We start from the raw sequence: 27,999 nt of genomic DNA on the forward strand, positions 1-27,999 counted from the left end.
CAAACTGAACCATCGAACATAAATTGTGTTTTTTTGAATTGCTAGAGTTGGATTATTGAGACATCAATTTTGTCTAATAAAAAGAAGACCAATCATGGCAAATATTTTTTTGTCTTATTACAAAAAAGATTTTTTATACAAGTTGACATAAAAGTATTAGTGACATTCATCTACAGTTTCCCTAAATTGGACATTAGAAGTAGTGCTGGGTATAGAAACATTTACAGTACAGAAAGATCAGGGTGCATAGCGACACATGTGAAATCTGGCTATTGTTGTTTTTACATACAGTCAAATGTCCAACTTCTCCAACAGGCCAAGAGGAAAAGGTACTTCATAATGTAAAAACGTTTTTGTTTTACTTAAAAAAATCTTTTTGACGAACTGCATAGACCAAATGCAATTAGGTACATAAGAATGTCTTCGACCTCAGGTAGATTTATCACAAACGTACACATAGAAATACAGTGACTTTACACTGCTGAAATATGAACTGCTCTATAATAGAACCGGAGTCAAAGCCAGGTCGTTTTTTCTCACTCAGGGAAAATGTTTTTACAGTATTTTTTGATAAGAAAATGCATAATATTGGTAACTTCAAGAGTAAAACCTTGAAGGAAACAGATGTAGCGTCTATCAAGAAATATCTGATGATTTCTGACTGGAATCAAATCAGAGAAAATCTGACAAAAACAAGACAGAAATAAAGAAAAATAAAATATACAGATTTTTGGTAAAAAAAAATGAAAAAGGAAATGAATGGAATGGAGAAAACAAAAGGAGTCATACTTATCACCTTCATTGCATTCTAAGGAAAAGTGATTTATCTAAATCATGACAAATGCCAGATTTCCCACTTAGCAAAACAACCCATATACAGTACAGTAGAAGGACACAGAAAAAAAGTGCGTTTTTATGAAAATAATGTGCTAAACAGAATCATTCCCAGGACTGTTATAAAAGAAGACACCTCTACATGTTCACAGTAATGTTCCATACAAATACATACATCCAAAGGCAGAAACAATCCTGAAAAAATAATCTCTACAAAACAATGATGACCTGTCGTACTCCAGTGCATTCTTCATCATCACCAGTGTTGAAAACATCCGTACAATAAAAAACAATACAAAATACATAATTCTTTTTAAAATGTGGTGTAGAAAAAAAAGACAAAAAAAACCAATGTGGCCCTGCCAACAATGTAATCTCAATGGAATGAAATGAAAACAATATCACAAAGTTGAAGGACAGAATCATTTACCCTTCATTTATTTATGGTTTTGGTATATGTGTTTTTGGACGCTAGTAGCGGCAGTACAAAACCTTTACATACAAATGTGTCCCTGTATGCCACTTTAATATCCCATTACTGCCCACGGAGAAGTATTATTACCAAAAACATAACTGGGAGAAATAAAAGGAATCTGATTAAAGCAAGGCCCTGGCTATCATGCAATAATCGTCCATGCAGAACTTCGCCATGTCTACTCTCTAAATAATCAAATACTACTGTATGCAATGCAACAAAGAACAAAACAAATCTTTGTCTTGCATCCGGACTGACCTCATTTTTGTCCACAAAGAGCACACATGATCGTCAAACAGATTTCTCAAACCTTCTCTGTTTCAGTTGGGGCTGATGCATCTGTGTTTGGCCCTTGGATGTCTTTATCACTCCGGTTTGTGACCCCAAGGCTGTGTTTGTGTTCAGCAGTGCAGCATACACAGGAGGCGGAGGTAATCATGTGGGTAACCTCTCAGCTTCGTCTACACGGAGCACAAGAATGAAAACAGGAAGAGCATTTTTTGTATCCAGTGAGATTTGTTTTGTATTTGAGATTTGCGAGATGGATGATGCAGCAAATTTCCTTCAAAGTGATTGATTGTCTGACCTGTTGGCGAGGGTGTATTGTCCTCCCCTGGCGCAGTAAACTGTAGATCGGGGCTCAGAGCAGCGATGGAGCTCCTGGGACGGACGCAACGGTCACCTGAGAAACTTCTGCGGAGTAACGCCTGAAGCAAGACGTGTGAGACTAGTTAGGGTTATACGTCTTAATGGCAGAATATAAGGGCCTATGCCCAAAAAAGGTTGGCACCACTGATCTGGTTTTTATTTTATATCCAATTAGATTCTGCATCTTGAAACTTTGCAATAAAAAAGAACTGCAATAAAGGAAGGTGGGTTGTACAGTATATGTAAACCTAAAGAAGTATTTATATTTGAAGATGCAATAACTTAACAAAAAAGGGGGACAGTGACAAAGAAAATAATATATATATATATATATATATATATATATATATATATATATATGACAAAATAACATACTTAAAACATTTTCCTGTCTAAGTATTTTTTTTTCAACCGACAAAACTTTTCCGGCTGATCCACAGATGAAAAAAACCATTTAAGTAACTAATAAAGATTATCATAGCAAACATTTTTGTCACCTGTTCTTAAGTCATAAACACAGGGTAAAAAGCTATGTAGACAAGACTTACAAAATAAGTCGGTACGATATTTTTACTTATTTGTCAGCCTCAGGGCTTCCGTACATTTGCTAGTTAAGTCCCCAAATCTTACAATGATAAATATTAAAAGTATGCTTATGGTCAAAACAATGTCTCAGAAGGAAGGTGATGTTTTGATATCAAAATACCACATGTAGGAGCTGGATAAATGACAGGAAGTAGCGGTTGGCTTGCCTTGCGTGTCAGGGGGCTGGTGGGGGCCGAGGCGCTGCTGTAGAGGCTGAGGCTGGAGTTGGACCTGCTGACAGTCAAACCCTTAGAAGTGCTTCCTCCAGGAGACAAGTACTTCTCCTTGATCTTCAGGTTGGTCCTGCCTTTCACTGTTGGCGACACAGCAGGGAGATTTAACAGGATGCAGCCACTCTCATTCCAACAGCAAAACCTCTATATAAAAACTAACTATAGACGTCATGGAACACGCTGACATGTTTGAGCAGTTTTTATTATGCACTCTAATCATCTAAAAATTCTACAACTATACTGTAAAATAGCATGGCACCAACGTAAAATAACAACCTAAGACAAAAGCTGGATGTCTTGATATATTTGTAAAAAATGTATCTGATACCAAAAAGGTCTTAGGTTATGATCTGTTGTATGTGTGGAGAATAGATTGTCCCGCCCCCCATTTGTTTTCCTAAATGCTGTTTGAGGCTTCAGGTTTGGCACTTTTGCCATCACCATCTTGGTTGTTGGTAGCAAGAAGTGACTATATTTGGATAAGAGGGTAAAGCTATAGGTGGGGAAATGCACTGCTACTCCTCTGTTCTGACTCAAAGTTTGCGGTATTAGCAACTTGTCAATCACAAGGAGGCCCTGTCCTAAAGCATAGCCTGCTTCAACATCTGTTTTAGTCTAAACAGGACCATCATTTACCAAATGAACATCATGCTGTATTGAAGAGTACTTGAAACCAGTTATCGAGACAGTAAACTTATAAGGAACATATTTAATGTGGTAATAAATCATGTGAATCAAGTTTTCAACGACTGCTATATAATCAGATTCTTTTTCGTAACCAGTGATGTCGCCCCCTGTTGGCCATTGAAAAGATTGCAAAGTTAAGACCTTTCCGCAGTGGCTTTACTTTTCCGTCACAGAGGCTATGTCCATTGGAGCAGTTAGTATCACTTTTAGTCAAGCCAGGTGCTGACGACTTGTCAAATAGCAGTATAATATGAAATATAGTTTGCAAAAATAATTGGATTGGGAAGAAAAAAACATGTTCTTGCTTATATTCAGAATTTAGCAGCTTGTTTCAAATGTATTTGTGTATGGATGTTGCAACTGTACAGAGCTTTGGCAAAACTGTATGTAATTATGGTCATGCTAATGAAGCTATTGAATTGAATTGAGTGGTGTACTGACCTCTGCAGGGGTCATTCTTGACCAGGAACTCATCTAGAGCCGTCCAGCCCCCTCCCACCCTGACCATCAGTGTGCTACGCAGGATACGAACCATCCGCAACTGTTGGGATTCTCCAAACTGCAAATGAAAACATATTGTTAGTTACAGTTTTGGAAGCAGTTGTGGCCCTAGCATCTCATGTATTTGAATCATTGTCCTTTAAAAAATACTCACCCTGTATCTATTGGCACTTATTTGCTCCACTTGGAATCTCTTTGGACAGTTACACTGTGATACCTGTCGACTCACCTAAAGAGGGCAAAAGTACAGTGCCACAATAAATAAAACACTGTAACAAATCACGTGAATGTTTGTGTTTTCTTGTGTTTTAAATTGTTCATACCTCTTCATTGATTTGATCTGCATCTAGTGTTCTCCTGTAGGGATCTCTGCTCGGGTGAAGCGCACTCACAAACTCATAGTAGTCAATGAAGCCGTCACTGTTCACGTCGAAGATGTGTGCCACTGCGTGCATCTCCAGAGAGTTGGTGGGAAATTCTACATGTGGAGGAAGAGATTATTTTATTACATAGATATGTCAAAGCAAAATTTGACTATAACACTGATAGTATAAAAAAAATCCTTTGTAACAGAATTATTTAAAAACTCAGAATGTTCTTATTAAATAATGTTAATAGGCTGGAATACTGTTAAATGGCGTTTAAATCAGTATTATATCAAAATATAGATACAAAATATGTCTATACAATGAATAACTAGGACAATGAACAAAATCCTGAAATACACAAATAAGGAAATAAATACAACAACAATTTAATAAATCAGTAAGAAATTATAATAATAATAATTAAATGTGGAATCATGGGAGAAAAGTACTCTCAAATAAATCAAAGGAGACTTTTGGAAACATCCTAAACATTTTTCTTTTATATTTATACAAAAATAAAAGTTTTCAATGGACTCCTTTAAATATTTGTATTTGCATGTATTTATATATTTCTGCCATATTTATTTATTTAATAGACTTATTCTTGGATTAATGTGTTAATTTAATATTGACTTGAATGGCATTCCCTAGGGTTCATGTATCAGCACGCTATCACTTTTTAAACTAATGTATTTTTAAACGTTATGTTAACTTCATGGGTCAAAACACTGCAGTGTACTGTACTGATGTATTACAATGAGTCTTACTAGAGTTAAGGACGTAATCAGCAAACTCCTTCTGGCTGATGCGTCCGTCCTCGTCCCGGTCGATGCTGCGGAACACGTCTAAGATCCGTGACTTCAGATGACTGATCCACAGCATGTAGCGCTTTCGCCAAATATTGAAGTCAAAGTTCGCAAATTCTTCCATCTGTCAAGAATTGGAAAACATTTTACAGAAATGAAATTCAAAGTAGTTTTCCTTTACTATAATGTGTACATTATACTGTAACTACAATAACCTCTTTGAGAGTTTGCTGTTGTTGCTCCAGGCGGGTTTGTCGGGCCACAGCCAGGAGCCACAGTTTCTGCCACTGACTGACCAGCTGACTGAGCTCTGGGGTCTGGGGGTCCAGGTGCTCCAGGGGGATCGGTACGACAGGCTGCAGCTTCAGAGTGCTCCTCCTCTCTGGATGGAGAAAAAGCAACATGGGAGTCTGGAATCAGCTCAGGCAACTAATTTCAATGGCAGGGAGATAAAGACAATAATGGCTTTATATTACAGAATGTAAATATAAAGTTTTCTTTATTAGGCTTACTTGTGATTGGTCGTTTGCTAGGGGAAATCTGCAGTTTGGTAATGCTCTTGTGTTTACAGGCCTTTGTGGCATGTTCAACCTCTGGGAACTTCTTATTCAACTCCTCCATGAAAACCTGCAGAGATGAAGGATCAGTGATAACGTGGTACATCAAAGATGCTTCTGGACCCCCGCTGTCTCACGGAGAGATACCGCAGGTCCTTCCTTCCTGCAGCGGTCAGACTATGCAACCAGCACAGCTCTGTTTTCTCCCAGTATAAAACCCCTAACACACAACAACACGGACTCTATAACACCCCTTGCTGTTAAATACCAACCAACTATGCGCAATACGTGCTATATGTATGCCGTTAATAACTGTGCAATATATACCTGGCTGCTAAACCCTAAGAACTGTTACAGGATGTGTATTTTGTAAATTGTGTAACTTTTTATTTGTATAATATTTTAGCTTTAATACTTGTTAATGCATGTAACATATGTAACATATATAACATTAAGCTGTCTGTGGCTCATTTTCTGCTGTAACAACGTAAATGTCCCCTCTGTGGGACTAATAAAGGCATTCTGATTCTGATTCTGAAGTTCTCTCAACAGGGTGAGGTATAATGAAATGTACAATGTTATAGAAATCACATCAGTTTTATATTCATATCGTACCACGTGCTGCTCGATCAGTTCTTGGTTCTGCTGGCAGGTCTCAGGCGGAGGCTCTTGGTCTCTGAGGGTGAGGGCTTCCTCTGCGGAGGAGATCCAGTCCAGCAGCCTCTGCAGCTCCTCTCTTTCTGCCTGCAGCGCTGACAGAGTGGCCTGGATCTTCTGGCCCTGCTGCTGAGCCCAGGTCTGAACCTGATTCAGAAGACATGGAGGAGTTACACTAGATCCGTTCAGATGCTCAAAGGCACTGTTTTAAAATTAAGATATTAAAGTGGACCTATTATGCTATATTTGAAAAATATATTATAGGGCCATACCTATACAAAACATGTCTGTGAAGTTTTTTGCTTAAAATACCAAACAGATCACCCATTGTAGCCATGCCTCATACTGCTCATACCCCTCGTTTGCAGCCCTGTTCCAAACAGGCTGATTCTGCTTTAAATGAAACTGGAAGAGATTTCTACCGGGAGACCTCAGCTAAACGCTGCGGTGATTAAATGCCATGTTATGCTCCTAACCACTTCAAGCTTTATTTCTGAAACAGTATGGAGCTCAAACCTTTCTCTCTCGCAGGGTTTATGTGTACGACATTATGTTACACACATATTCGGTACCACTTTACAATAAGACTACCCTTATAAAGGGTTTACGAATAGTTTGTAATCCATTTATTAATTAGGTTGTGAACACTTTATTAATCATGAATAAGCTTTTATAAGACATGAGATAAACAGGGCAACTGTGACCGGATGCTTGCCAAATAGTGAGCCCACATTTATCTGTACTGCTACAGTAAGTCTTATATTGGCTACTTAGCTTACTTTGTCTTCTTCATCAGCCAGCATCCTTGGTATCTGTTGCTCACTGAGTTGATTCTCGCTAAGTAGCCAATATAAGGCTTAGTCATCTTGCCAAATAGTGAGCCCACATTCATCTGTACTGCTAAGCCTTATATTGGCTACTTAGCTTACTTCGTCTCCTTCATAAACCAGCATCCTTGGTATCTGTTGAGTTGATTCTCGCTAAGTAGCCAATATAAGGCTTAGTCATCTTGCCAAATAGTGAGCCTGTGTTGATGCATGCAAACTATGTTAGAACTGGTTTATAAATGGTTCTTAATGATTAATAAAGTGTTTACAACCTAATTCATAACCTAATTATAAACCCTTTATGAATCCTTTATAAGGGTAGTCTTATTGTAAAGTGGTACCACATATTCTCTCCAGTAGCCTACAGCGTTAGCTCCATGGTTAGCTCTGAGTGTTAGCATGCTTGCTAATGTAAACACACAGCATATAACTCCCAAAACACGCCGCGGCTTTAGAAAAAGCTTGCCGGCGGGCGTGTCTGAAGCTCGACCAACAACAAATCACATGAATCTCCCGCCCCTGAGACACAAGCAGCAGTTTGATTGGCTAGAGCTTGTACTGGCATATGATTTGATTGGCTGACGCTTCCACCGAAAGCTTCAGAAGCTTCAAAAGTTGAACATTGCTCAACTTTTGAAGCCTGAGATGCCTGGAAAGCTCCACTCTGCTTCCCACAATGCAGTTCGGCGAAAAGTGAGGCAAAGTGACGTCACCCCATTCAAAGTGAATGGGCAGAAGCGTTGGAAGATTTTTTTAACGCTGCTGTGTGGACGTACCGTAAACCCAAAGCAGAAGAAGACGAAGTGGCATCAGCGGCTCATTTGCGTAATCTTCCCTCAGGGAACTTATTCCGGTGTGAACGCGATCTGTACTAAGTGCCCTGGGGTAATAAGTGCCGGGGCACTAAGTGCCGGGGCACTAAGTGCCGGCACTAAGTACGGCAAAGTACTTGGTGTGAACGCGGCTATTGTTACAGATTACAGGTACTGAGACAAGGAAATGCAGTTTAGCTTCTAACCAGGAGTGCAAAAAGCAGTAAAGTGTACAGAATAAAATATAGAATGAATTGAATGATGAATAAACAGTGAGATATACACAGCTATGAGCAGTATGAACAGTATAAACAGTGTGTATGAATATGCTACGATATATAAAGTATGAAAATGGTAAGCAGTGCAAGTATAGTATAAAATATATACGGGGCCGTCCCTGCCCAACTTGAGGCCCCACGCAAAGTTATATGAGGCCCTCTGTTTCGCGAGCATCGACGGGCGGGGGAGGGCGGTGCTAGACAGACACAGACACACAGCTGCAACTGTATACGGAGACGATAGGTTGGGACGTGTCACGTGTGCCGGAGATGATAGGTTGGGACGTGTCACGTGTGCCGGAGACAATAGGTTGGGACGTGTCACGTCGGCCGGGTGTTGCCAATGACGTTATAGGAGTGAAAATTCTGGATCTGCTTGTTAGCACCCCCTTTTTTTTTTTTTAGATGTGGGTACGAAGGAAAAGAGAGAGGGTTTTGTTTTCTGACACTTTGTGAGTTCCCTGACACACCGGGGATACATCTTTATGTATAAAAGACAACAAAAAGTGCATTTTGCATAATAGGTCCCCTTTAAGGTATTCAAACAGTGTCCCTTGAGCTATTTTCACGTGATCAGAGTTAGAACAACTCAATAATGGCAGTGTTTTCCTATGGAGAGAGCGGTGCCATCCCACTTGGCCGTGAGCTACCATCTGTTCCAAAGCGAATTATAACATCTTCTCTTTTCATGGCAAAGGATCGAAATTTGCTGCCATTCAACGCAGATTAAAAATGTCCACTATGAAGCTTCCCTCACGTCTTGAGGCTATTCCAACCCAGTCTCACGGCATTTCGTGTTATAGTCACGACATTTAATCTATTGATTCGTGTTCACCAACAAGTTTTTCCCCTTTTTTTCGTGTCACACAGAACGATTTTAAAAGCAATCTATTTCTATTGGTACAGTAGTGTGTTTCGTGCCTGCATCACGTCTTTTTGTCCGGTCGGGTCTTGGAAGACCGGAAGCTGTGTGGTTCATAAAAACATGTTCTTTACATATACAGTCTATGGTTCTTACTCAATATCAAGCCACGATTACTGTTTTTAAATTGTATAATGTCGGACTCTTTTTGCCATCAGTGAGGAAAAGAAATGGGGCTCAGAGCCTCAGAATACTGAAATCTGTATTTTTTTAAATCTTTTTTTCCTTCTAATTTGTTATTCTTTTCTAAATAACACACTGTTATTTACTCATCAATAACACACAATTATCCTTGTTTTTATTTATTTGTTTAATTCCATAATCTCTGGCTTTTTTGGCGTCCGTCAGGAACTGAATTTCAAAATAAAAATAACCGGAAACAGATACACAGCCACTGAACTGATTACCCAAGAGATCCTCAGCTATGGTTTAAGCTCGGTGATTGGATTGTTTAGCCGCAATGCACGTTGGGATATGGTGTTTATGCGATATGAAATCCGAAAAACATTTAAAAAAAAGAAAATAATACTTTATTCCGAGTGTGCTTGCTTTTCTCTTTGAAAGTCATCACATAACGGCATTGTAATACACGGTTAGGCTGCATTAAATATTACACATCTGCCGTAGTTCTTTATTTATAGAGCCCTGATTAGAAGACTTCTAGACAAACAGGAAGCACTGCCGCCAAAACTGAAAACGTGACGTGGATCATAAATATATCAGCAATTAAACAACATCTTCAATTTCTCTTCACACAATACGTCTCCTTGCAGTATCAATACTAATTCTGCTGACTTTTATATTTGATCCAATTGGTAGATAGGTTATATTTACACCATAACGGTGCACAGCTGATAGAAAAGGACTTGTGGTTTTTAAAGATATTACTGATTTTCTTTGAATATAAGAATGTAAATACTGAGTTGAAAGAATAGTCAGGGGTTTTTGGGTGATGGAAGACACATCTATGGAATCACAATTTCAATAGCTTACCATTAAATGACGGATATACCTTTCTGTCTGTTTTACAAATCAGATATTAATGTGTAGAAGTCAAACATGTGAAATAATATAGTAATATGCTGTAAATCTATGTGAAAACATGAATAAAACTACACATCTTCAGATGTTATACATACATAAGTGTCCTACACTAATAATAAAAAGTTATTATGGCTGTGTGTACCTTGTGTGCACCGCCTAGTGGTTAAAGCACGTTATTGAATTATTGTTTTAATGTGTTATATTCGATGAAAAAAATATTAAGAGTACATACAAAATAGGGGGAAAGTAGAAGGTCAATGATAGAAATATAGAATATAAAAAATCAAGAAGATACTGTAAGTGATCTCTACAATAAAACAGTTTAGTGCCGGATGTACAAAGATATTAATAGGAGGATGTGCAAAACAGAAAAACAAATTAACCTTTATTTAAACATTAAATAATACTTTAGATTAAGGTCTTCTTTTAAATAAGAAAACAGCTTTGGGGGTATCTACAGACAAAACATACTACCAATAGAAACACATTGCTTTTAAAATCGTTCTGTGTGAGACGAAAAAAAAAGGGAAAATCGTGTTGGTGAACACGAATCAATAGATTAAATGTCGTGACTATAACACGAAATGCCGTGAGACTGGGTTGGCTATTCTGACCAAATGTCAGAAACATCTGAATAATGTGTTAGGAGGATTATATGCCAAACATTGCAAAAATAAATAAAATGGATGACTTCCTTTTAGGTTTACAGAGAAAGACTTTCCACTAAGACACCAAGATACTTTTTTGTCTCTGGTTCATGCTACATATGCCTACCAAATGTCAGACTTGTATGTGAAATAACAACGAGAGGCTGCTTTTTAGCACATTTGTAGGGGGCGCTATTGAGCTGTTTTGCTTGCCGTGATAAAGAGACCCCTACAATATAACATTTGTAATTAGTCCTGACAAGTGTGCGAAAGGTCTCCAGCTTCTAAGCATGTTAAGGCCCTCACAAATGTAATTCATCTTGTGTACGATATAATAAAAACCCTAGCAATATCAATAGGTCCTCCGCTCCAACTCTGTCTGCACTTGGGCCCTAATTAAAGCCAGAAATGGCCATAGTGAGGCACCAGGGTTAATCACTAAGAAAAGCTTGCTATTGCCTGTCTAGAAAGTGCTCACCTCCTCATAGCGGTTCTTGGTGACACTGATCCAGGACTTTAGGGTGATGATGGAGTCTGGGTGACAGGAGGCCAGGATCTCCTCACCCAGACTCTGGATGTTCTGTAGGTCCACCCCCTGAGCCTGCAAGACCCCCATTGATTCCTTCAGAGGGGGAGAAAAAGCATTAAGTCAGGATTTGATTCACATTTACATCATGCATTTTAAACATGTTCATATATCACTATCTTTTAGAAGTGTTGAACAGTTTATGGCAGCAGGATACTAACTGATGGTCGTTGGGTTCGTTCTTTAACTGGTTCAATGGGTTCACACATAAGTTAGCAAATAGCCCCCCCGCTAAACAACCCCTTGATCCTTATCAGCACCAACTTGTTGTTTTGTAGATTTTAAGACCCTGACCTATGACCTCCCCTGCAGCAAAAATGTATTCCCCTGTAGGAGTTATAAAGTCTCATGTGATACTGACCTCGTGTTGTTTGTCGAAAGCGAGCATGCCCTCTTCCTCCTCTGGTATAACTCCAAACTTCAGGACCCTCTCGACCTCCGTGAGGCTCCCCATGAAAGAGTGCACGAGGCTGTCAAACTTTTCAGCCTAACGAAGACAACAACAGATGACGATTAGGATAAGAGTAGGGTAAATCCTGTTTAAGGTCAAATATTAGTTATCCTTTCCTGTTATGCACTGCAGAAAAACTTGATGAAGCTTGTTTTAAGATACTTTCCATTCTTGCATGGTTAGCAAATCTTAAAATGATGTATTTTAAAAACAAATTCAGCTAAATAACTGTCAAAGACACTGATTTCAGCTGCATTGCCTCTTTACAAAAAGTTATTTTTAGCTGTAAGAATTTATTTATTTAAAAAGTGAAATTGTGAAATTAACACAACAATTCCCAAAGAAAACCAAATAGCTTTTTTCATCTTATTTCAAGACATTTGTCAACTTTTCTAGCATCCAGATAACTTCTTTATTTCACATTTTACTTTTTTTTGCTTTAAGGTGAATTTCTTTTTTGCATAGTACATTTTTCCCTGCAGCCAGAATTGTAAGCATGTTGGTATTTTCATGTGGAGACTTGTCATTTGCCATGTTTAAGACGATTTCAGTGTAGTAAAATTCTGATTGAAACCCAAATGAAAATAAAACAATATTTTATTGTGACCTTAGTTTATGGTAAGAACTACCTGCTGAAGTGCCGCCTCCAGTCGGTCCTGCTTGCTGACGGACAGTTTGCACACGGCCTCCCAGCGGCCCTCCAGCTCGTCCATCTGCTGCTGCAGCCAGTGAGCGTCGGCCGTGCTGCTCCGGGTGAGATCCCTCACAGAACGCTTCAGGGTCCGGATGCACCCGGCTCGCTTGCCTAATTCTTTTTGGAAGGCCTACGAGAAAGGACACTTTGCTAAGAGACTGCAATTGTGAAGAAGCTGGCGCAAAATGTGCCATGCAAAGGCAGACATATAGCATCCTAATATCAAAAGAAATTAGGAAAATCACTGTAAACAAATATGACAATCACCAAAGCCTTCATTGTGATTATGAGCTTATTTTCTTTTTATAGCAGTTACTGTATACCAATGTCCTAAGCAGCCATCACTGGAATCTAATTGAACAAAGATAATATAATAATTACATATTATGCAGTATCTGTACACTGTACTATGTTTGCCAATGTGTTTAACTATTAAGGCCTGAAATGAATTTACATGCTACTGTGGGTGTTTTACCTTGTGTTTGTCGATCAGGTTGTGGACCATGTCTTTGTCTCCCCCAACAGGAACATCCTCAGCCAGTTGAGGCTCCGCTCTGTACAGCCAGTCATTCAGAGCCTGGAGAGCGTCAGTGAATCTCCCTGAGAACAGCAGAGCTTCCTCCAGCTTGTGTTGTCTGCAAAAGCAAATTAACTAGGGGGTTATATTCCATGAAAAAACTCAATATTTCCTGATTAACTCGTTAAGTAACGACTAAAACAAATGTGGATATTCACTGAGATGTGGTAAGTTAAAGAGAAATGAAATCATATGTTTAAATGAAGACATTATATAAATTAACAAGAAGAAAATGATACATGTACTAGAAAAAAATATCATAAATACACATACATTTTTTTAATAAATAAACAATGAAGAAAATATGTATTATGTAAACAAATATATAATAATAATTCCAAGAAAAAATCTAAGATTTACAAAATAAATTATGCATTTACGAGAAACCAGTCATAAATGTATATATTTACAAAATGAAACCACTGAAACAATGTGTTATTTTGTCAAGAAACCCCTTGTGCTAATTTGACAGGTTGGATTGACCTTATCTTAATCTTAGAGAATATACATTTATTTCACCTATAGCCAAAGAAATATGCTTAATAAAACCGTATTAACTTGTAATGGGTTCCTATCAGTTGGTATACAGCTAATGTTCCATACCTCTCCATAGTCTTGCCACTGATGGTGTCCCAGGTGTCTTTTAGTTCAGCCAGTAGATTCTCCACATGCTGTCTATCATAGCCAGTCCGAGCTCTCTCATGAAGGCTGCGTCCATTCCTCATGGTCGCCTCGTACATGGGCCTCTTGGACCTCAGCAGTTTCTGGAACTCCTGATTATAAAGAATAAGAGATCTGTCAAGTGATCATAAACATGTAAAACCAAGTTCAATGCATCGTTTGGTTTACTGCACCTTCTGTTCTGTCAGTTGTTGTTTAATCTCTTCGTGGGTCACAGCGATCTCTCGATGCGTGTCCAAAATCTGCTCCACCTCCGTCATCCAGTCCACTAGCAGGCGCCATGATTCATTAAACTAAAATATGAAAAATAAAGACAGATACTAAACAAAAGTTCCTCTGAGTGGCACCTAAAGTCCATGTTTAGTTTGAGGTCATCCGTCTTAAGTGAAGTGTACATGGTGTTATACCTGTTTGGCATTCTTTTTGACCTCCTCCAGTGTTTTGCCTCTTTCTGAAGCGCGTTGTTGGAGCTTCTTGTATCGATCCTGGACGGTCATGATTAGGTTATGAATGACGTCACAGTCCTCCTTCCTGCTCAGTTCTAGTAGCCTGCGGGCCGTGTTCTCCACTGTGGTCTTCTTCTCACCGTAACCGTTCACCTCGTTCAGCAGGGTCTGTGCAAATAAAAACCAGAAAATGAATACAGAAACTTTCTGTAACTCTGGATCTGGATCAGAAATAGAATAATTGAAGAAGGACTTACTTTGTGCTCCTGAAGTTGAGTACACACTTTATCCAGAACAAAGCTGGGAGCAGGAAGAAGCCCGATGGACTCTTCACACTTGCTCATCTTGGTGAGAAGTTCCTGGATGTTACTGTGGAAGTCCTTGGCCAGACCCAATCCTTCTGTAAGCCTTGCCTGAGGGAACATAATGACGCTATCAGATGTAATAACGCACAAAATGAGTGATAAATCCACAAGAGGAAGGGTTGACTTACCTTTCGCTCGTGGACCTTGCTGTAAACAGATGCCCACTTCTGTTCCAGAATAGATAAGCTGTGTTCGGTGCTCGATCCCCGCATCACGCTGCTGCTCTCCAGCATCCTGTGGATGGCGTTCTTCACGTCAGTGTAGGCGTGGAGCTTTGAATCCATCTCAGTGCACAGCTCCTTTTGAGGGCGAGAAGAAGGACAATCGGTTTTATTATTTATTTTCCAGGGAAACAGATTTTTCTCGTATCTCTTTTAGAGTTTATAGTCTGGTTCTTTTTACCATGTGTGCACTGAGCCTTTCACTGGCAGAGTCCGGCATACCCCACATGGTTTTAGAGGAGGACAGTCTCAGGTCTGTGTTCTCCAGCCACTGCAGGAGATCTTGAATCTCCATTGTAACATCTTGTACCTGCAAAACATTGAAAAAAAAAAATGAATGCACATATCAGGTTACTAAAGCCTGATATAAGAATACTAATAATATGATTGCTGTATTTGTATCAGCCCAAAGTGCTAATAGTGATTAAACAAATATCAAAACAATAAAAAGTAATAGCAATGTTTACAGAAGAAGAGAAAAAAGGAAAACAAATATAACACCATTTTATTTTTTAACTACCTTTCTTTATGACCACCAGTTTAAATTCGGACTCTAATGTAGATGTTACCCTACTATCACCACAAGGGGGCGCCATGATAAACTGAGTGAATTGAATGAAACAGTAAATGCAGTACAGCTGAGACATACTATAAGATAACGTAAGAGTTTACTGTATACGTACTGTTCCTATTTGTCTATACTTTTGTGTGACTATTGTTAGAATGTGTAACAAATAACAGATGTGTGTTTCTCGCCACCTGACTCAGTCTGTTCTCTAACTCCAGCTGCCTGCGCTCAGTCTCACAGCGGACAAACTCCCAGCTCTCGTTGAGTTGCTCCAGCCGAGACTGCAGACCATGTGGGCTGTCCCCTGACCCGACCTCCAGCAGCCCCCTGCCAGCCTGGTTCAGGGACTCCACTGTGCGGACATGGGACATGACATCATTATGCAAGACCTGTAGGAGAAAGAATACAAAGAGTAAGATTGAAAATGATTGCTTGGAAGTGATTGGCTGTTTAGAAAAGGCATGTTTGTGAGAGGGTACTAGCAGTATGTATTGTTGGTAATAATAATAATGCATAAGGTACAGACACTGGTAGACACCATGTCAACCATTTTCAGGAGACTATAGGAATATAGCATACATTTCAGGAGGGTGGGTTTTTAGTTTTCAAATGTTGGACGTTTTGTCACGTCTTTGTTCATGTTTGCTCTATGGATCATATACATGCCCATTTCCTTGTTCCAGTACGGTCATTTGTGCTGTATTACAAAATGTGTTTGATGCAATTTATCAATAACAATGTTGTAGCTAATCATTGACATTTTGTAAAAAAAAACACTGGCATTTACAGTGTTACAATTCTTAAAATGAATAAATATTTGGAAGTTATCATCAGGACTGATGTCTATTGAGAAATATAACTAAATGAAAGTGACAATATATTATATATTGTATTTCCATGGCATGGGAATGTTTTTTATTTTGTATTAGCCACCCCACAAGATTAAACTGCATCAAACTCAGTTGTTGTTAATAATTGTCATACTGTCTCTGAAGACAGTACAATAAATACAAAAAACCCTAGCATTTAGTAAACAGAAAATAATGCAATTAAACAAAATAAAAATGTAGCCACAGGGGTTAAGAGTTGTAGGATTCACTGCTCTCTGAGACCTTAAGAGTCAGAAAGAGCTCCATTACACTTAGTATTAAATATAGTATTTAAGCCACCAACCTTGTGTTTAGCCAGCTCTATTTCACAGGCCTGAAGGTCGATGCTGATTGGTCGGTTGCCCTGCAGTTGCTCAGCAGTGCGGGACAGCCATGTGTGCAGCTCATCCAGCGTGTTTTGGAACTGACCCAGACCCAGCAGCGCACACTCCAGCTGATGCTAATTTTTACACAGATGAAAGCAAGACAAATAAAAAAAGTGAATAACTTTCTTTACTTTGATTTACTTTTCAGGGTAAATGCAGGTGACACTGTGCTATAAGTGACTTCCAGTGACATTATTATCAATATTACATGATATATGCTTCCATGTTCTCACCTGTCTGCTGACGGTCTCTGACTCCAGGCTGTCCCAGCGCTGTCTGAAGTCACACAGCGGCGAGACAGAGCCCGGACGCTCCGAGCCTGGAGACAGGCGGCACACAAAGCGATGGTTCAGGCTTTCTATCTCGATTTTCTTCTGGTAAAGTTCTCGCTTGAATTCCTGAGGAAAAAGAAGAAATTAGAAATTAGACATTGCCATAACTAATGTGTTTTCTGTTATCAGAAATAATGACCTACATAGCCAGAAGCAATGTTTATGTATATATAAAACCTAGTAAGAACAACCTTGAAAGGTTTAGGGGTGTACTACAGCACTTGAACTCACCTTGAGGTCACGTAGCTGCTCTTTGACTGATTCCAGATCATTTCCAACCATGAACTCTTCTGTAGACCTCAGCTCAGCTGACTTCAACCACTCAAAAAGACCCTTTAAGCAGGACAAAAACAGCAGGCTTTTAATTACAACAAATGTTATACCGTTAACCACTCAGTGCTCAAAGAAACAAAAAAGAAGATAAATATGTACCAACATAACTTACATCTTGTCTGAATGAGTAGGATTTGTATATTAAATGTAGCTGGGCAGGGTGAACCTAAGTCTTGGAGAGTAGTAGCTAAAAGCTACATTTGTTCCCTTATAACTGAATTTTTGCTGAATTGTATGATTTCATAATCGAACAACAGCAACATTAGTTGCCATGTTACTATATACAGTTGGATGCATTTTAAATAGATCTTGTTTGCATTGTCTTACACCATTCCCACCATTAATATCATTTTCCTTGACAGAGGACCACATCATTTGTAAGTCACTCAAAGTAAAGCTACAGGGGGTAAGAGTCTATTGTCCTAATAAAAGACTAGCTTGGTCTTTGGCAGGATGCCAAAACACTGCTTCTGTTGGGCATGGGTGGCCAACATGATCAGACCATGACATTTTTGTTAGTATATGGGTAGGCTTATACAATATAGATATGTTGTATATTCCCTCACCTGCATGGTGTCTTGATAATGCAGTGCCATCTGCAAAGACTCCTCCAGCTTTTTGTGACATTCGTTCCATAGTTTGCTCAAGTTGTTCCAAGTGCAATAAAGCTAGAAGACACCAAAGAAACAAGGTTTTAAGTCAGTCAACAAAGCATCATGAGTTTGAAATTATTTGTATTTAAATGTAGCCTATATCTTACTTCATCTAGGCTCTTTGTGACATCTGGTTTGTCAGTATCTCCACATGCTGACATCAGGTCCATTCCCAAAACACCAAGGGTGTCCAGATCTCCCTGTAAACTGTCAATGTCCTCTCTGAGAGTCTATAAGTTGAAAAGATTGAAAAGTTTAATATTTTATAAAATAATATTTTTGTTTCTTATATTTGTTAAAGTTAGAGCTAACGGACAAACCTGCATGGTTTCAAGGCTCTGTCGGATTGTTTCTGATTCTCTCCGACTGGCATTAAGATCTAAAACTGCCTGCTGAGCGTCATTAAGCGCTGCCGTGACATCGCTGATGTCGCTCCAGAACTTCATGGCGAGATCCAAGAGTTTGAGCAGCCAGCTTTCTCTCTCCTGGGCCTGAGTATGTGTGTCATCCCAAAGCTGGGAGAGGCTGGACACGCGCTCCTGGATTGCTAAGATCACAAGGATATAACAGGAATTTTCTTTAGAATCTGCCTTTTTCTTGCATAACCAATGCTACTTTTAGTCCATTGTGTACCAGGACAGTATCATATGAGGAAACCCTGAGAGGCAAGTACGATAAAATAAATTATGGTGATACATTGTTTTGATACATTTTTTGTGTAAAATCTGATCTAAATTGTTCTTTCTCCCGTGCTGATGACTTAAAAGAAGACGATCATTTCAAGTTCCTTGATTATTATTTTTGCATTAAAAAAATGTTTTTCTTGCCAGGTGAGTTGTTGTTTTTTCTGTCAAGAAAATGTATCTTGTTTGATGTTGTAATACTCATTTTGTACCACAAGAAGCTCAAATGCACCAATGTACTATATAGGACCAAAAACATTCATGTTTTCTATCATTTAAGTTTGAGATTCTCCATGCACTCCAAACACAAGGTATATTTATTTAAAATTCAAATAAAAGACGTGACATTAATGTTACATGTTCACACCAAATGTTTGTTAAAAATGCATTGAGAAATTCTAAACTTACCTAGAAGAAAACATGAGTAGTAATAATTTGTATAATGGGGTAGTGGTGCTCTTCAGCCTCGTGTGGCTAAAATCAGTATTACAACAATAAATACATTTCATATTACAGATTTTTAAATAGTAAAGGAAAAAAGTATTCTGGTAAAACTTTATTTTTTCCTAAACTTTTTTCCCGTTTGGTAAAAAAAGAAAATGGCCTGGCAAAACCTTTTATTCAACCTGAGTTTAAATAATAAACACAAAAGAGAAACAATTTCAATCAGACTTTGAAAAAAGATCACCAATATCATTATTTTCACAATTGCTCTCTTTGGCTTCCATACAATCTGTATACAAACAATATCAATTCTTAGGAGATCATTACCTGTGCCCACAGATCCATCCCCAGCTGCCTGAGTGTTAGCCAGCAGTTCGTCGGCCTGTGTCCTGACGCTGCCCAGGCCCAGCTGCAGCTTGGACAGCTCGCCCAGGCTGTGCTTGTTGTCCTGCAGCTGCTCCTGGATCCTGGGGGTGAGGCCCTGAAGAGAGGTGACCGTCTCTATGCGACTGTGCAGGCGCTCAAGACTCTCTCTGATGAGGGTCATCCTCTCATTCAGCTATAGATACAAAAAAATACATGATGTTTAGTTTTTGTTGTGTATTTGTAGTGTATTACTAGTGTTAACATTAGCATTTGCTTCATCATCCAAGCATTACGTGTTAGTTTTGTGACAAAATATTATATATATTCTTATTCCTGTGTCAAATGTCTTGTTAGTTGTTTTTCTTTAACATTCTGTTTTAATTTACTAAAAGTCTGGACAATTTGGTATAATGTTAGTCAAATAAAATGTAACTATTTTAGTAGCAAGTCAATGAAATCCTGTCATATTAGTCCTTTTGTCATGAAATTGTATTAAAAATGTCAGGCCATCTAATTAATATTGTCCTAATATCCCCTGTTTTCATTCTAACTTGTGCGGTACAGCTGATACAATATAACAAGTTACATTTATATTAACTAATTAAATAACTACGACTGCTCTTATTGTGTGCTGCAGTTTAGATTTCACACGAGCAACACAGGTGACAGAACAGCTGCATCGGGAAAAAAATGTATTTAATTTGAAGTTTTTATTTCTTAAGCTACATTCAGTTTTGTCTCTTTTTTCAGTGATAATGCTTGTGATTTTGTCACAGTTGGTCATGGAAAAAAAAGTTGTAGACAAATGTTGTCATACTTTGCATTTATAGAAATGTCCACTGCTGACATTCTTACCTGTGTGAATCGAGGTAAGGACTCCTCGAGAACATTAGCAGTCTCTTTGACCCGGTCTCTGATGGCTCTATGCTGCTCTTCTGCCTCCGTAGCCCTTCTACAGAACTCTTCCCCCTGAACGGGGTTTAGCTCTGACAAGCGTTTCGCCAGAGAGCATAATCGTGCTATCAAGGGTCTGTGTTCAGCTATAGACTCCCTCAGCCCCTTTGTAGAAAAGAGAAACAAATAAAGATTGTATAACAATGTAGAAAGCAGACATCCTTCAGAAAGTACCTGATTTGAGTTTAATCCCTAAAATTGGTAGAGGAAGTTTGAAAAAACAAATCCTGTGGTCTCAATTTACATGGCATACTTGACAAAACTGAAATGTCATTATAGTGTAGTACACATGGAAAAGTAACCATGCCAGGAAGTAGATTAGACAAATGACCTGTACTAGAACAGAACAGCTCATTCAGCTAGAGGGAAATGGTGGCCGACTGTGAAGTATAAAAAGGACTTCTTTGTTGAACTGGTTCAAAGGTTGATAGGGAAAAGCTGGCATTCTGTTGTGGAGAGGCAGGTTTCTTCTACCTGTAAAAGGTCCTGTTGTTCCCGAAATGCCTCGTAGCTAATTGTGCTTAGGGAGAGCTGGCCAATCAGGGTTTTAGTTTCCTCAAGCCAGGGCGAAACCTCAGCGAGGCCCTCTGAGAACTGGAGAAGAAGCGACTGAGCGTGCTCAAGTTGCAGCACCACATGGGAATTGGTTGCTGAGGTGGTGTTGCATTGTTCCTGTAAGGCATCTAGTGGGGCCTGCAGAGAGAGGTGAAAGAAAAAATGAACATTTTCAACATTTTTGGACTTTAAACGTACATTTGTTCACATTATTAATGTTGGTCGCATGCATTGGAAGTGTAATTAAATACCTGCAAATCACATGTTTCTCCTTCATCACTGTATGTCAGCAAGATTTCAGCAATCTTCACCATCTTCTCAATGTTGAACCTGTGTTGCAGAATCTCCACTGCTAAAATCTATTCAGGAGATAATCATGAAATTAAATTCCATTACGAAACATTGTGTAAACTAATTTCTAAAACTTCTTTACACCTTACATGAACGTTATGTTTTCTATTCGTGGAAAACTACCGACCTTTTGCTCATAGAGTTGTTCTGCTATGAGCTGTGGCTCCAGATGAATAATTTTCAGCTTTTCAAGACTCAGCGCTGTGTCTCTTAACCAAGCCATCTCCTTCACCACTGCCTGTTCCAGCTATGAAGTATATACTGTATGTTAGCAAAGCATTAATGACATTTAATATATAAACCACTGTCTGTATAAAAACAGCAATCGAACATACACAACAATATCAGGAAACATATGTATGTGTTATTTTAATATGAAGAGAATTAAGGAATGACATTTAAATACATTTTACAAAAGAGAGATATTTCGGCTAAAATCATATTGTCTTTCTAAATTATTAGTAAAAAACATTGCTTGAAAATATAATTTTTATAATATAAATGTCCCAATAAATATTATAGCTTAAAGAGGAGAAAAAACCTGATGTTAATTTTTGTGTATGCTATAGCCAACCCAGTCTCATGGCATTTCGTGTTATTAGTCACGAAATTAATTTAATCTATTGATTCGTGTTCACCAACACGATTTTCACCTTTTTTTCGTGTCACACAGAACGATTTTAAATGCAATGTATTTTTGTCCGGTCGGGTCTTGGAAGACCAGAAGCTGTGTGGTTCATAAAAACATTTTCTTACTCAATATCTTACCCTAAGCCTAACCCTATCCCTTTTATTTTAAATTGTATAATGTGTGAGTTTTTTTGCCGTCAGTGAGGAAAAGAAATGGCTCAGAGCCTCAGAATACTGACATCTGTATTTTATGTCATCTTTTTTTCCTTCTAATTTGTTATTATTTGGTGCAGGCACGAAACACACTACCAATATAAATACATTGCTTCTAAAATCGTTCTGTGTCAGAATACTTAAATCTGTATTTTTTTAAATGTCTTTTTCCTTCTAATTTGTTATTATTTACATTGCTTTTAAAATCGTTCTGTGTGACACGAAAAAAATTGCGAAATCGTGTTGGTGAACACGAATCAATAGATTAATTTCGTGACTATAACACGAAATGCCGTGAGACTGTGTTGCAACCGCAGGCCTAAAACAATTGGCCAAAAACAATCGCGTTTCCACTACAATCGCGTTTCCACTACAGCGCGGAGCACGGTTTAAGAGGGCTGTGACGTCAGCGGCCCGTCTTTGGTTGCGTTTCCACTTGGCCTAGTACCGGCCGGCGGGTCCTAATTCACAGTTTTTCTGGCCTCATAAAATCGTGGGTCTAGGGCCAGAGACAACGAGGCTGAGTCGGGCTGAGTATGCTAAACTAGAGAGAGCATCGCTGGCAAGGGGGCTACAACTACAACAAGATGGACATATTTGACCGTGATTTAATTGTAATACACGTTTCAAAATGATGCCGAAGTAACAACATACTGATACCGGTTAGTAAAAACCATGAATTAATGCTTTGTCAAGTCTGCAGACAGACGGCAGGCGAAAAACCTTTTAAAATGCGTGTTTTCTAAATGGAGATTGGCTAAGCTAACGCAGTATATGCTCCGACCGTCCACACTCACAACAACGGCCTATACAGACATAAATAAAGCAGCGACTGTATTCGCCATGACACAGGCAGTCTGTGGTGTGTACTTGTTTAACTTTTGTCTAGTTTCTGAACAGATATGAGGAGCTGTGAGCTCTGAGTGCCAACAGCTAACGGCTGTGTTGTTTTTCTGGGGTTCTCATTGAAGATGACGTCACGGCTCCGCCTACACTGTGTTACTATAGATACTACCCCAGTTCCTAAACTGTAATGGAAATGCGCCATAAAGTGAGCCAGTCCTAACGAGGCCTAGCCATACCGAGCGAGGCCGAGCGAGGCCGTGTAGTGGAAACGCGCCATGGTGGCGCGTTTCCAGGTGCAAGAGAAACACAGGTGTAACTAATCACACTAATTATAGATCCATCCCTGTATTAACATTATTAATCACACCTGTGTTTTTCCTTCAAAACATCTGCTGTAATAACATTACTTTACAGCAGAATTATAACCAAAGCAGGAACCATCTAAGTCCACTTAACTCGATATGAGCGACCATGTAAATATGCAGAAATATAGAAATGAGATGCATCTGCTGATTTGGAGCCCTTCCATAGTAAGTCCTTATAGCCTATCTGATAACTAGGTTAAACATTACGGCCCGTCCACACGGCAGCGTCGCGTGCTTCAACGGAGACGCTTCCCATTCACTTTGAATGGGGTGACGTCACGCTTTGCCGAACTGCATTGTGGTTCCGTCGCGTCGCTTTGCCTCCGTTGCTCGCTTCGAAAGTTGAGAAAAGTTCAACTTTTCAAGCGTAGACGGAAGCTCCAGCCAATCAAATCATATGCCAGTACAAGCTCTAGCCAATCAAACCGCGTGCTTGTGTGTCCAGGGCGGGAGATTAATGTGATTGGCTGTTGGTCGCACGCCAGACACGCCCATCGGCAAGCTTCAACGCACGCTGCCGTGTGGACGTACCGTTAATGTTACACCCTCTAGCTTTTTCTTTGAAAAAAAGTTACTTGCTAGTCAGCAAAGGCTGCATGATAAAACATTGGATAGCAAGCTAGGTACATAGATATTAGCATTTAGCATTTGTATTGTTTACCAATGCAATGGCTTTGCTTAATAATCCTTAACATATCCTGAGTAACTTTTTGTTTAGGCACAGTTATGTTGCCAGCTATCAGCTAGCTAGCATGCTACTTTCAAAAACTCATACTGAAACCTAATGTTAGCCTCCACATCTTTAAAAAAAAAACATGAATGCTAAAGATCAAGCTAGTTAGAGTCAGGTAAGTTCAGGTACTTTTCATTGAAATAGTAAGCAACATTTCCAAAGCTTCTGAAGTGTTTGTTTTAGTATTGAGTGAGAATGTTACCCTCTGTTTTTCAGCTGCACATAGTACTGCATCTCCAGCATGTGTATGCGCTCCAGCTGCCCCCAGGAGCTCCCTCTCGATGCGGCCCAGCCACAGGTGAAGGTCCTCTTGGCTAGAGGTACAGCGACTGGAGGCCTCCAGGGCCTGCTCCAGCCTCTGCAGGATGTCCAGACTGCTTAGACTTAGCACAGAGCAACGGATTCGCAGAGCATCCATCTTCTCCTGCACCTGCTCGGCTTCCTCCTCTGAAAGAATGGAAAAACCACAACCATTGGGCATATCAGCTGACATTGTGGGTAAGACAAACATTTATTTTATTTAATCAGAATCCATACTAAATCTAATGCGTATAGGCTTTTATAATCAATTGATTTTAACATTTTGCTGTGAAATTCAGTTCTGATGCTGCAGTTATAGAACATTATGTATTTATATGCGACCGTTAACCATTCTAAGCCCTTGTCATTTTTACCCTATGTGGAAAACCTTACCTGCAATTGCTTCCATCAGATTTTGTCCGGACTTTTGTATTTTCCCTAGCTCAGCAGTTTTGACTTGAATCTCTTCAACAACAGCCTAAAGGAAAAGATAAAACACATCAAAGTTATTCTAAATCAGCATAATGCACATTTAATATTCTGTTCAATAAAGTTGAACCATACATGGAACATTTCTAACCTTGGCCCTGTCTGTGGCCTCTGAGACATGTAGCATCACTCTCTCTGCATTCCGTAGTTCAGCTAGGGTCTGTTCCACAGATATGAGCCATTGCTGCAAGCTGTCTACACCTTCCTGGAAGCGTTGAGCCCTGGGCAGAATAAGCTCCAGACTCGCTCTCCTGCAACAAAAACATTTTCATTGATTACCCCTTTCGGTCATGGAGAATTGTGATATACAGTTAGCCTTGCCAAATGTAAATGTGGCATTGCCAATTGGCTAAAGGAAGCTGACCTTTGCTCTGCCCCCCGTTGTAAGGCCTCCCATTTCAGTTTGAGAGTGGAGAGCATGACCTTCTCCTGTTCCCCCTCCTCTCCTGGATGGGCCTCTACAAGCCGAGGGCCCTCCAACATCATGGAGTCCATACTACACCTTCGGTCTGTTAGGAGGCGTTGCAGGAGCTGTAAAAGAACAAAACCAAGCTCAGATCAATCCATAACTCATGAAATTGAAAAGTTGTATTTATAAAAGCAGGAGTATATAATATGTACACCTATTACAAGAAAGACAAACAAATCAAGAATAAGGACAAGGGAGAAATGTTTCAAAGGCCTTTGCGAAGACGCTTCTGTGTTAAATCAGATTAGACCTTTTCAGTTCTACAGAAAACTGATTTACCTTATATTTGAGGTATCGGAGGAAATGACATTGCTTCCAGTAAGAATTTCAGTTATCAAAGCCCCATTGTTATTTTCTTTGCCTTTGGGTCAGAGCCCTGTCTCGTGTGTCAAGCTTACATTGTCAAGAGCCAGGCAGGTTTCACCTCATCCAAACAGCTCACAATGGGTGTGATTACAGCTGAAAGGTGAGAGACGTCCCCGCTTTTTTCCTACCCCCAGGAAATGTACACAAAGCCTTACTGAAGAAGCTCATTGTGGCTATGAACACAACCTATTCACCGCTGAATAGAACTGTATTTAAATTCTAAAGGAAGCAGTTCAGTTTGTGAGCTAGCCTTTCTATAGGTATACCTTCTAGGTGTCGACACAGCGCTATAATATTCTAAAGCATTTTTTGGACAAGAAATTAGGTGATGTGATTTTGGTGATAGCAGACCTTTTGTTCTTGGAGCTGTGCTTTCACCACTTTGACCTCTGAGGATGGGGGTTTCTGGTTGGCTGTGAGCTCCTCTATCTCGCAGACCCATTTGAGCAAAGCTTCTAGGTTTTGGAGAAATGTCTCAGGATCTGTTGACATATCCCTCAGTGCCAAAGACGATCTTGTTCCCTTGAGAGAGACCATTACAAAGTATTAGCTGAAGTACGAATGAAAGAAAGTACTGTTTGCAAAATATTCCAGGTACAACTTGATTAACTATAACATTACAAATACCTCATTCACACCAACGCAACTCCGGTTCAAGCTCCGTGCTAGAGCTTTTCAGGTTCAGAACCGGTTCTTCGGTTTAGCTCCGGCTCTTTTCACACCGCCCAGAGTCCGACTGGTGCTGCGTCATTGCGTCATCGTTTGCGTCATGACGTAACCGTTTGCGTGCCTGCTTCATAAAGCCAAACCGCGCGGAATTTGCGGAAAACCCTCACAGCTCACACCGACAACAACAACAATAGCCGATTGTGTTGAAGCGCTACTCGTTTTGGTTTTGCTCTGTCGAAACGAAATGGAAGACCAGTAGGTAGCTGGTCTCTTCAGTGGACCACTGCTGCTTGTTAAGTGTCTCCATCGTTGTGTACAAACTGGATAAAACGCGGGCTTTTTGTTGTTGTTCAGGAGTTGATCCCGCCCCTGCCCCTGCCCACGCCTCGACGTAAGCGTGACGTATGAGGTGCTTTTGCTCTAGCCGGACAATTTTTTGGTGCTTGAAACAAACCGGATTCCGGAGCTAAGAGGCTGCTCCGCTGCGGTGTGAACAGGAAAAACCGGTGCTTTTCAAGCTCCAGCTCTGAACCGGCCCTGAAACACCGTTGGTGTGAATGAGGTAAAAGAGAGACAACGTTAAGGGGTAAAACATACCCTCCATCTATCCATGCAGGAATCTTGGTCTGAGCTTGAGTGTCCATCACTTTGGAGCTACAAAAATAAACACAGTCAGCATGTTGTTGCGATTCATAAAGTCACAGGACCCACCATGATGTTATACATTCAAAACATTTTTGTCTAAAGATAGAGCCTAGATGGGAAAAGGTTAGAAAGTTCACATGAGAACAAGAAAGGATGACATGGAAGATAGATGAGATTTGTTGTGTTTGAAAATCGGAGTTGTTATCAACCTCTGCAAGTTCATCTGCGACACCGTTCAGGACTCTGACAGTTCTGGTGACAATGGGGTCCCCTCCCTTATCTCCAGACGGATACTCTACCACTTCCACAATTTCCGTAACGGTCGTCTCCGTCACCTCTGTCACCTCTGTGACCTCACGTGATGCCCGAGCCTTCCAGGACCAGGGGCTTCCTTCTCTAGAGTCTCTCCTCTGGAAGCTGGCCCTTCTCTCTGTAGCGTTTAAGTCTGGGTTAGCCAAGGGGGATCTGGTGAACTCCGGAGGCACTGTTATTCTTGTAAGTGTACCATTTCGGGATGTTTTTATTGGAGAAGGGCTGTTGTGCCAGTCAAGAGTACTGGTGCTTCTGATTGTGGAAGCGGGGGAGCTGCGGAGGGGTTTGTCCGAAATGGGAGTAGGAGTCCCCTCTTCCCTCTTATGATCAATGTTTTGTAACTCCTGTTCACTCTCCACCTCTGCTTCCTTGATTGCATCCTCCCTTGCTTTGTCTTTGACTTGTATTGACACTTCTGGTTTGACCTCGCCATGTTGCTCCTGGGGCTGCCACTCTCTTCGTCGTTGGTAACACTCCTTCAGGAAAGCCTCGTCTGACCTCACATGCTTGGATTTCTGGCCCAGGCAGCTGGGCCTGCTGATGAGGTTACCCATAATCCTTCAGCC

At 39.9% G+C, this 27,999-nt stretch overlaps 1 protein-coding gene across 1 annotated transcript; it reads right to left on the reverse strand.

Annotated features, from left to right (window-relative positions):
- Positions 1-98: 98 nt before the first annotated feature.
- macf1b (microtubule actin crosslinking factor 1b) lies at positions 99-27,987 on the reverse strand. Its single transcript, XM_034127881.1, has 39 exons — positions 27,331-27,987; positions 27,074-27,130; positions 26,159-26,329; positions 25,337-25,503; positions 25,064-25,223; positions 24,877-24,961; positions 24,386-24,630; positions 21,524-21,643; positions 21,297-21,404; positions 20,965-21,183; positions 20,392-20,595; positions 19,498-19,729; positions 18,364-18,590; positions 18,151-18,273; positions 17,957-18,058; positions 17,289-17,390; positions 16,959-17,123; positions 16,644-16,799; positions 15,662-15,859; positions 15,084-15,212; positions 14,810-14,980; positions 14,574-14,729; positions 14,278-14,484; positions 14,044-14,163; positions 13,793-13,962; positions 13,088-13,247; positions 12,548-12,742; positions 11,829-11,954; positions 11,360-11,503; positions 6,310-6,498; positions 5,650-5,764; positions 5,353-5,519; positions 5,099-5,261; positions 4,287-4,441; positions 4,118-4,192; positions 3,904-4,021; positions 2,710-2,855; positions 1,896-2,016; positions 99-1,770 (listed from the first exon to the last, which is right to left on the reverse strand). The coding sequence occupies exons 1-39, from the start codon at positions 27,985-27,987 to the stop codon at positions 1,745-1,747; spliced, it is 6,351 nt and encodes a 2,116-aa protein (XP_033983772.1). The 3' UTR covers positions 99-1,744.
- Positions 27,988-27,999: the final 12 nt, after the last annotated feature.

The sequence above is a fragment of the Trematomus bernacchii genome, unplaced genomic scaffold, assembly GCF_902827165.1.
Source record: "Trematomus bernacchii unplaced genomic scaffold, fTreBer1.1, whole genome shotgun sequence".
NCBI classification, from domain to species: domain Eukaryota; kingdom Metazoa; phylum Chordata; class Actinopteri; order Perciformes; family Nototheniidae; genus Trematomus; species Trematomus bernacchii.

Excerpts from the sequence above, each read along its gene's own strand:
- macf1b (XM_034127881.1), bottom strand. The coding sequence starts at position 27,987 with ATGGGTAACCTCATCAGCAGGCCCAGCTGCCTGGGCCAGAAATCCAAG. Across the intron at positions 21,644-24,385 it reads GTGCAGCTGAAAAACAGAGG|CTGGAACAGGCAGTGGTGAA; the intron begins GTAACATTCTCA and ends TATACTTCATAG. Across the intron at positions 21,405-21,523 it reads AACAACTCTATGAGCAAAAG|ATTTTAGCAGTGGAGATTCT; the intron begins GTCGGTAGTTTT and ends TCTCCTGAATAG.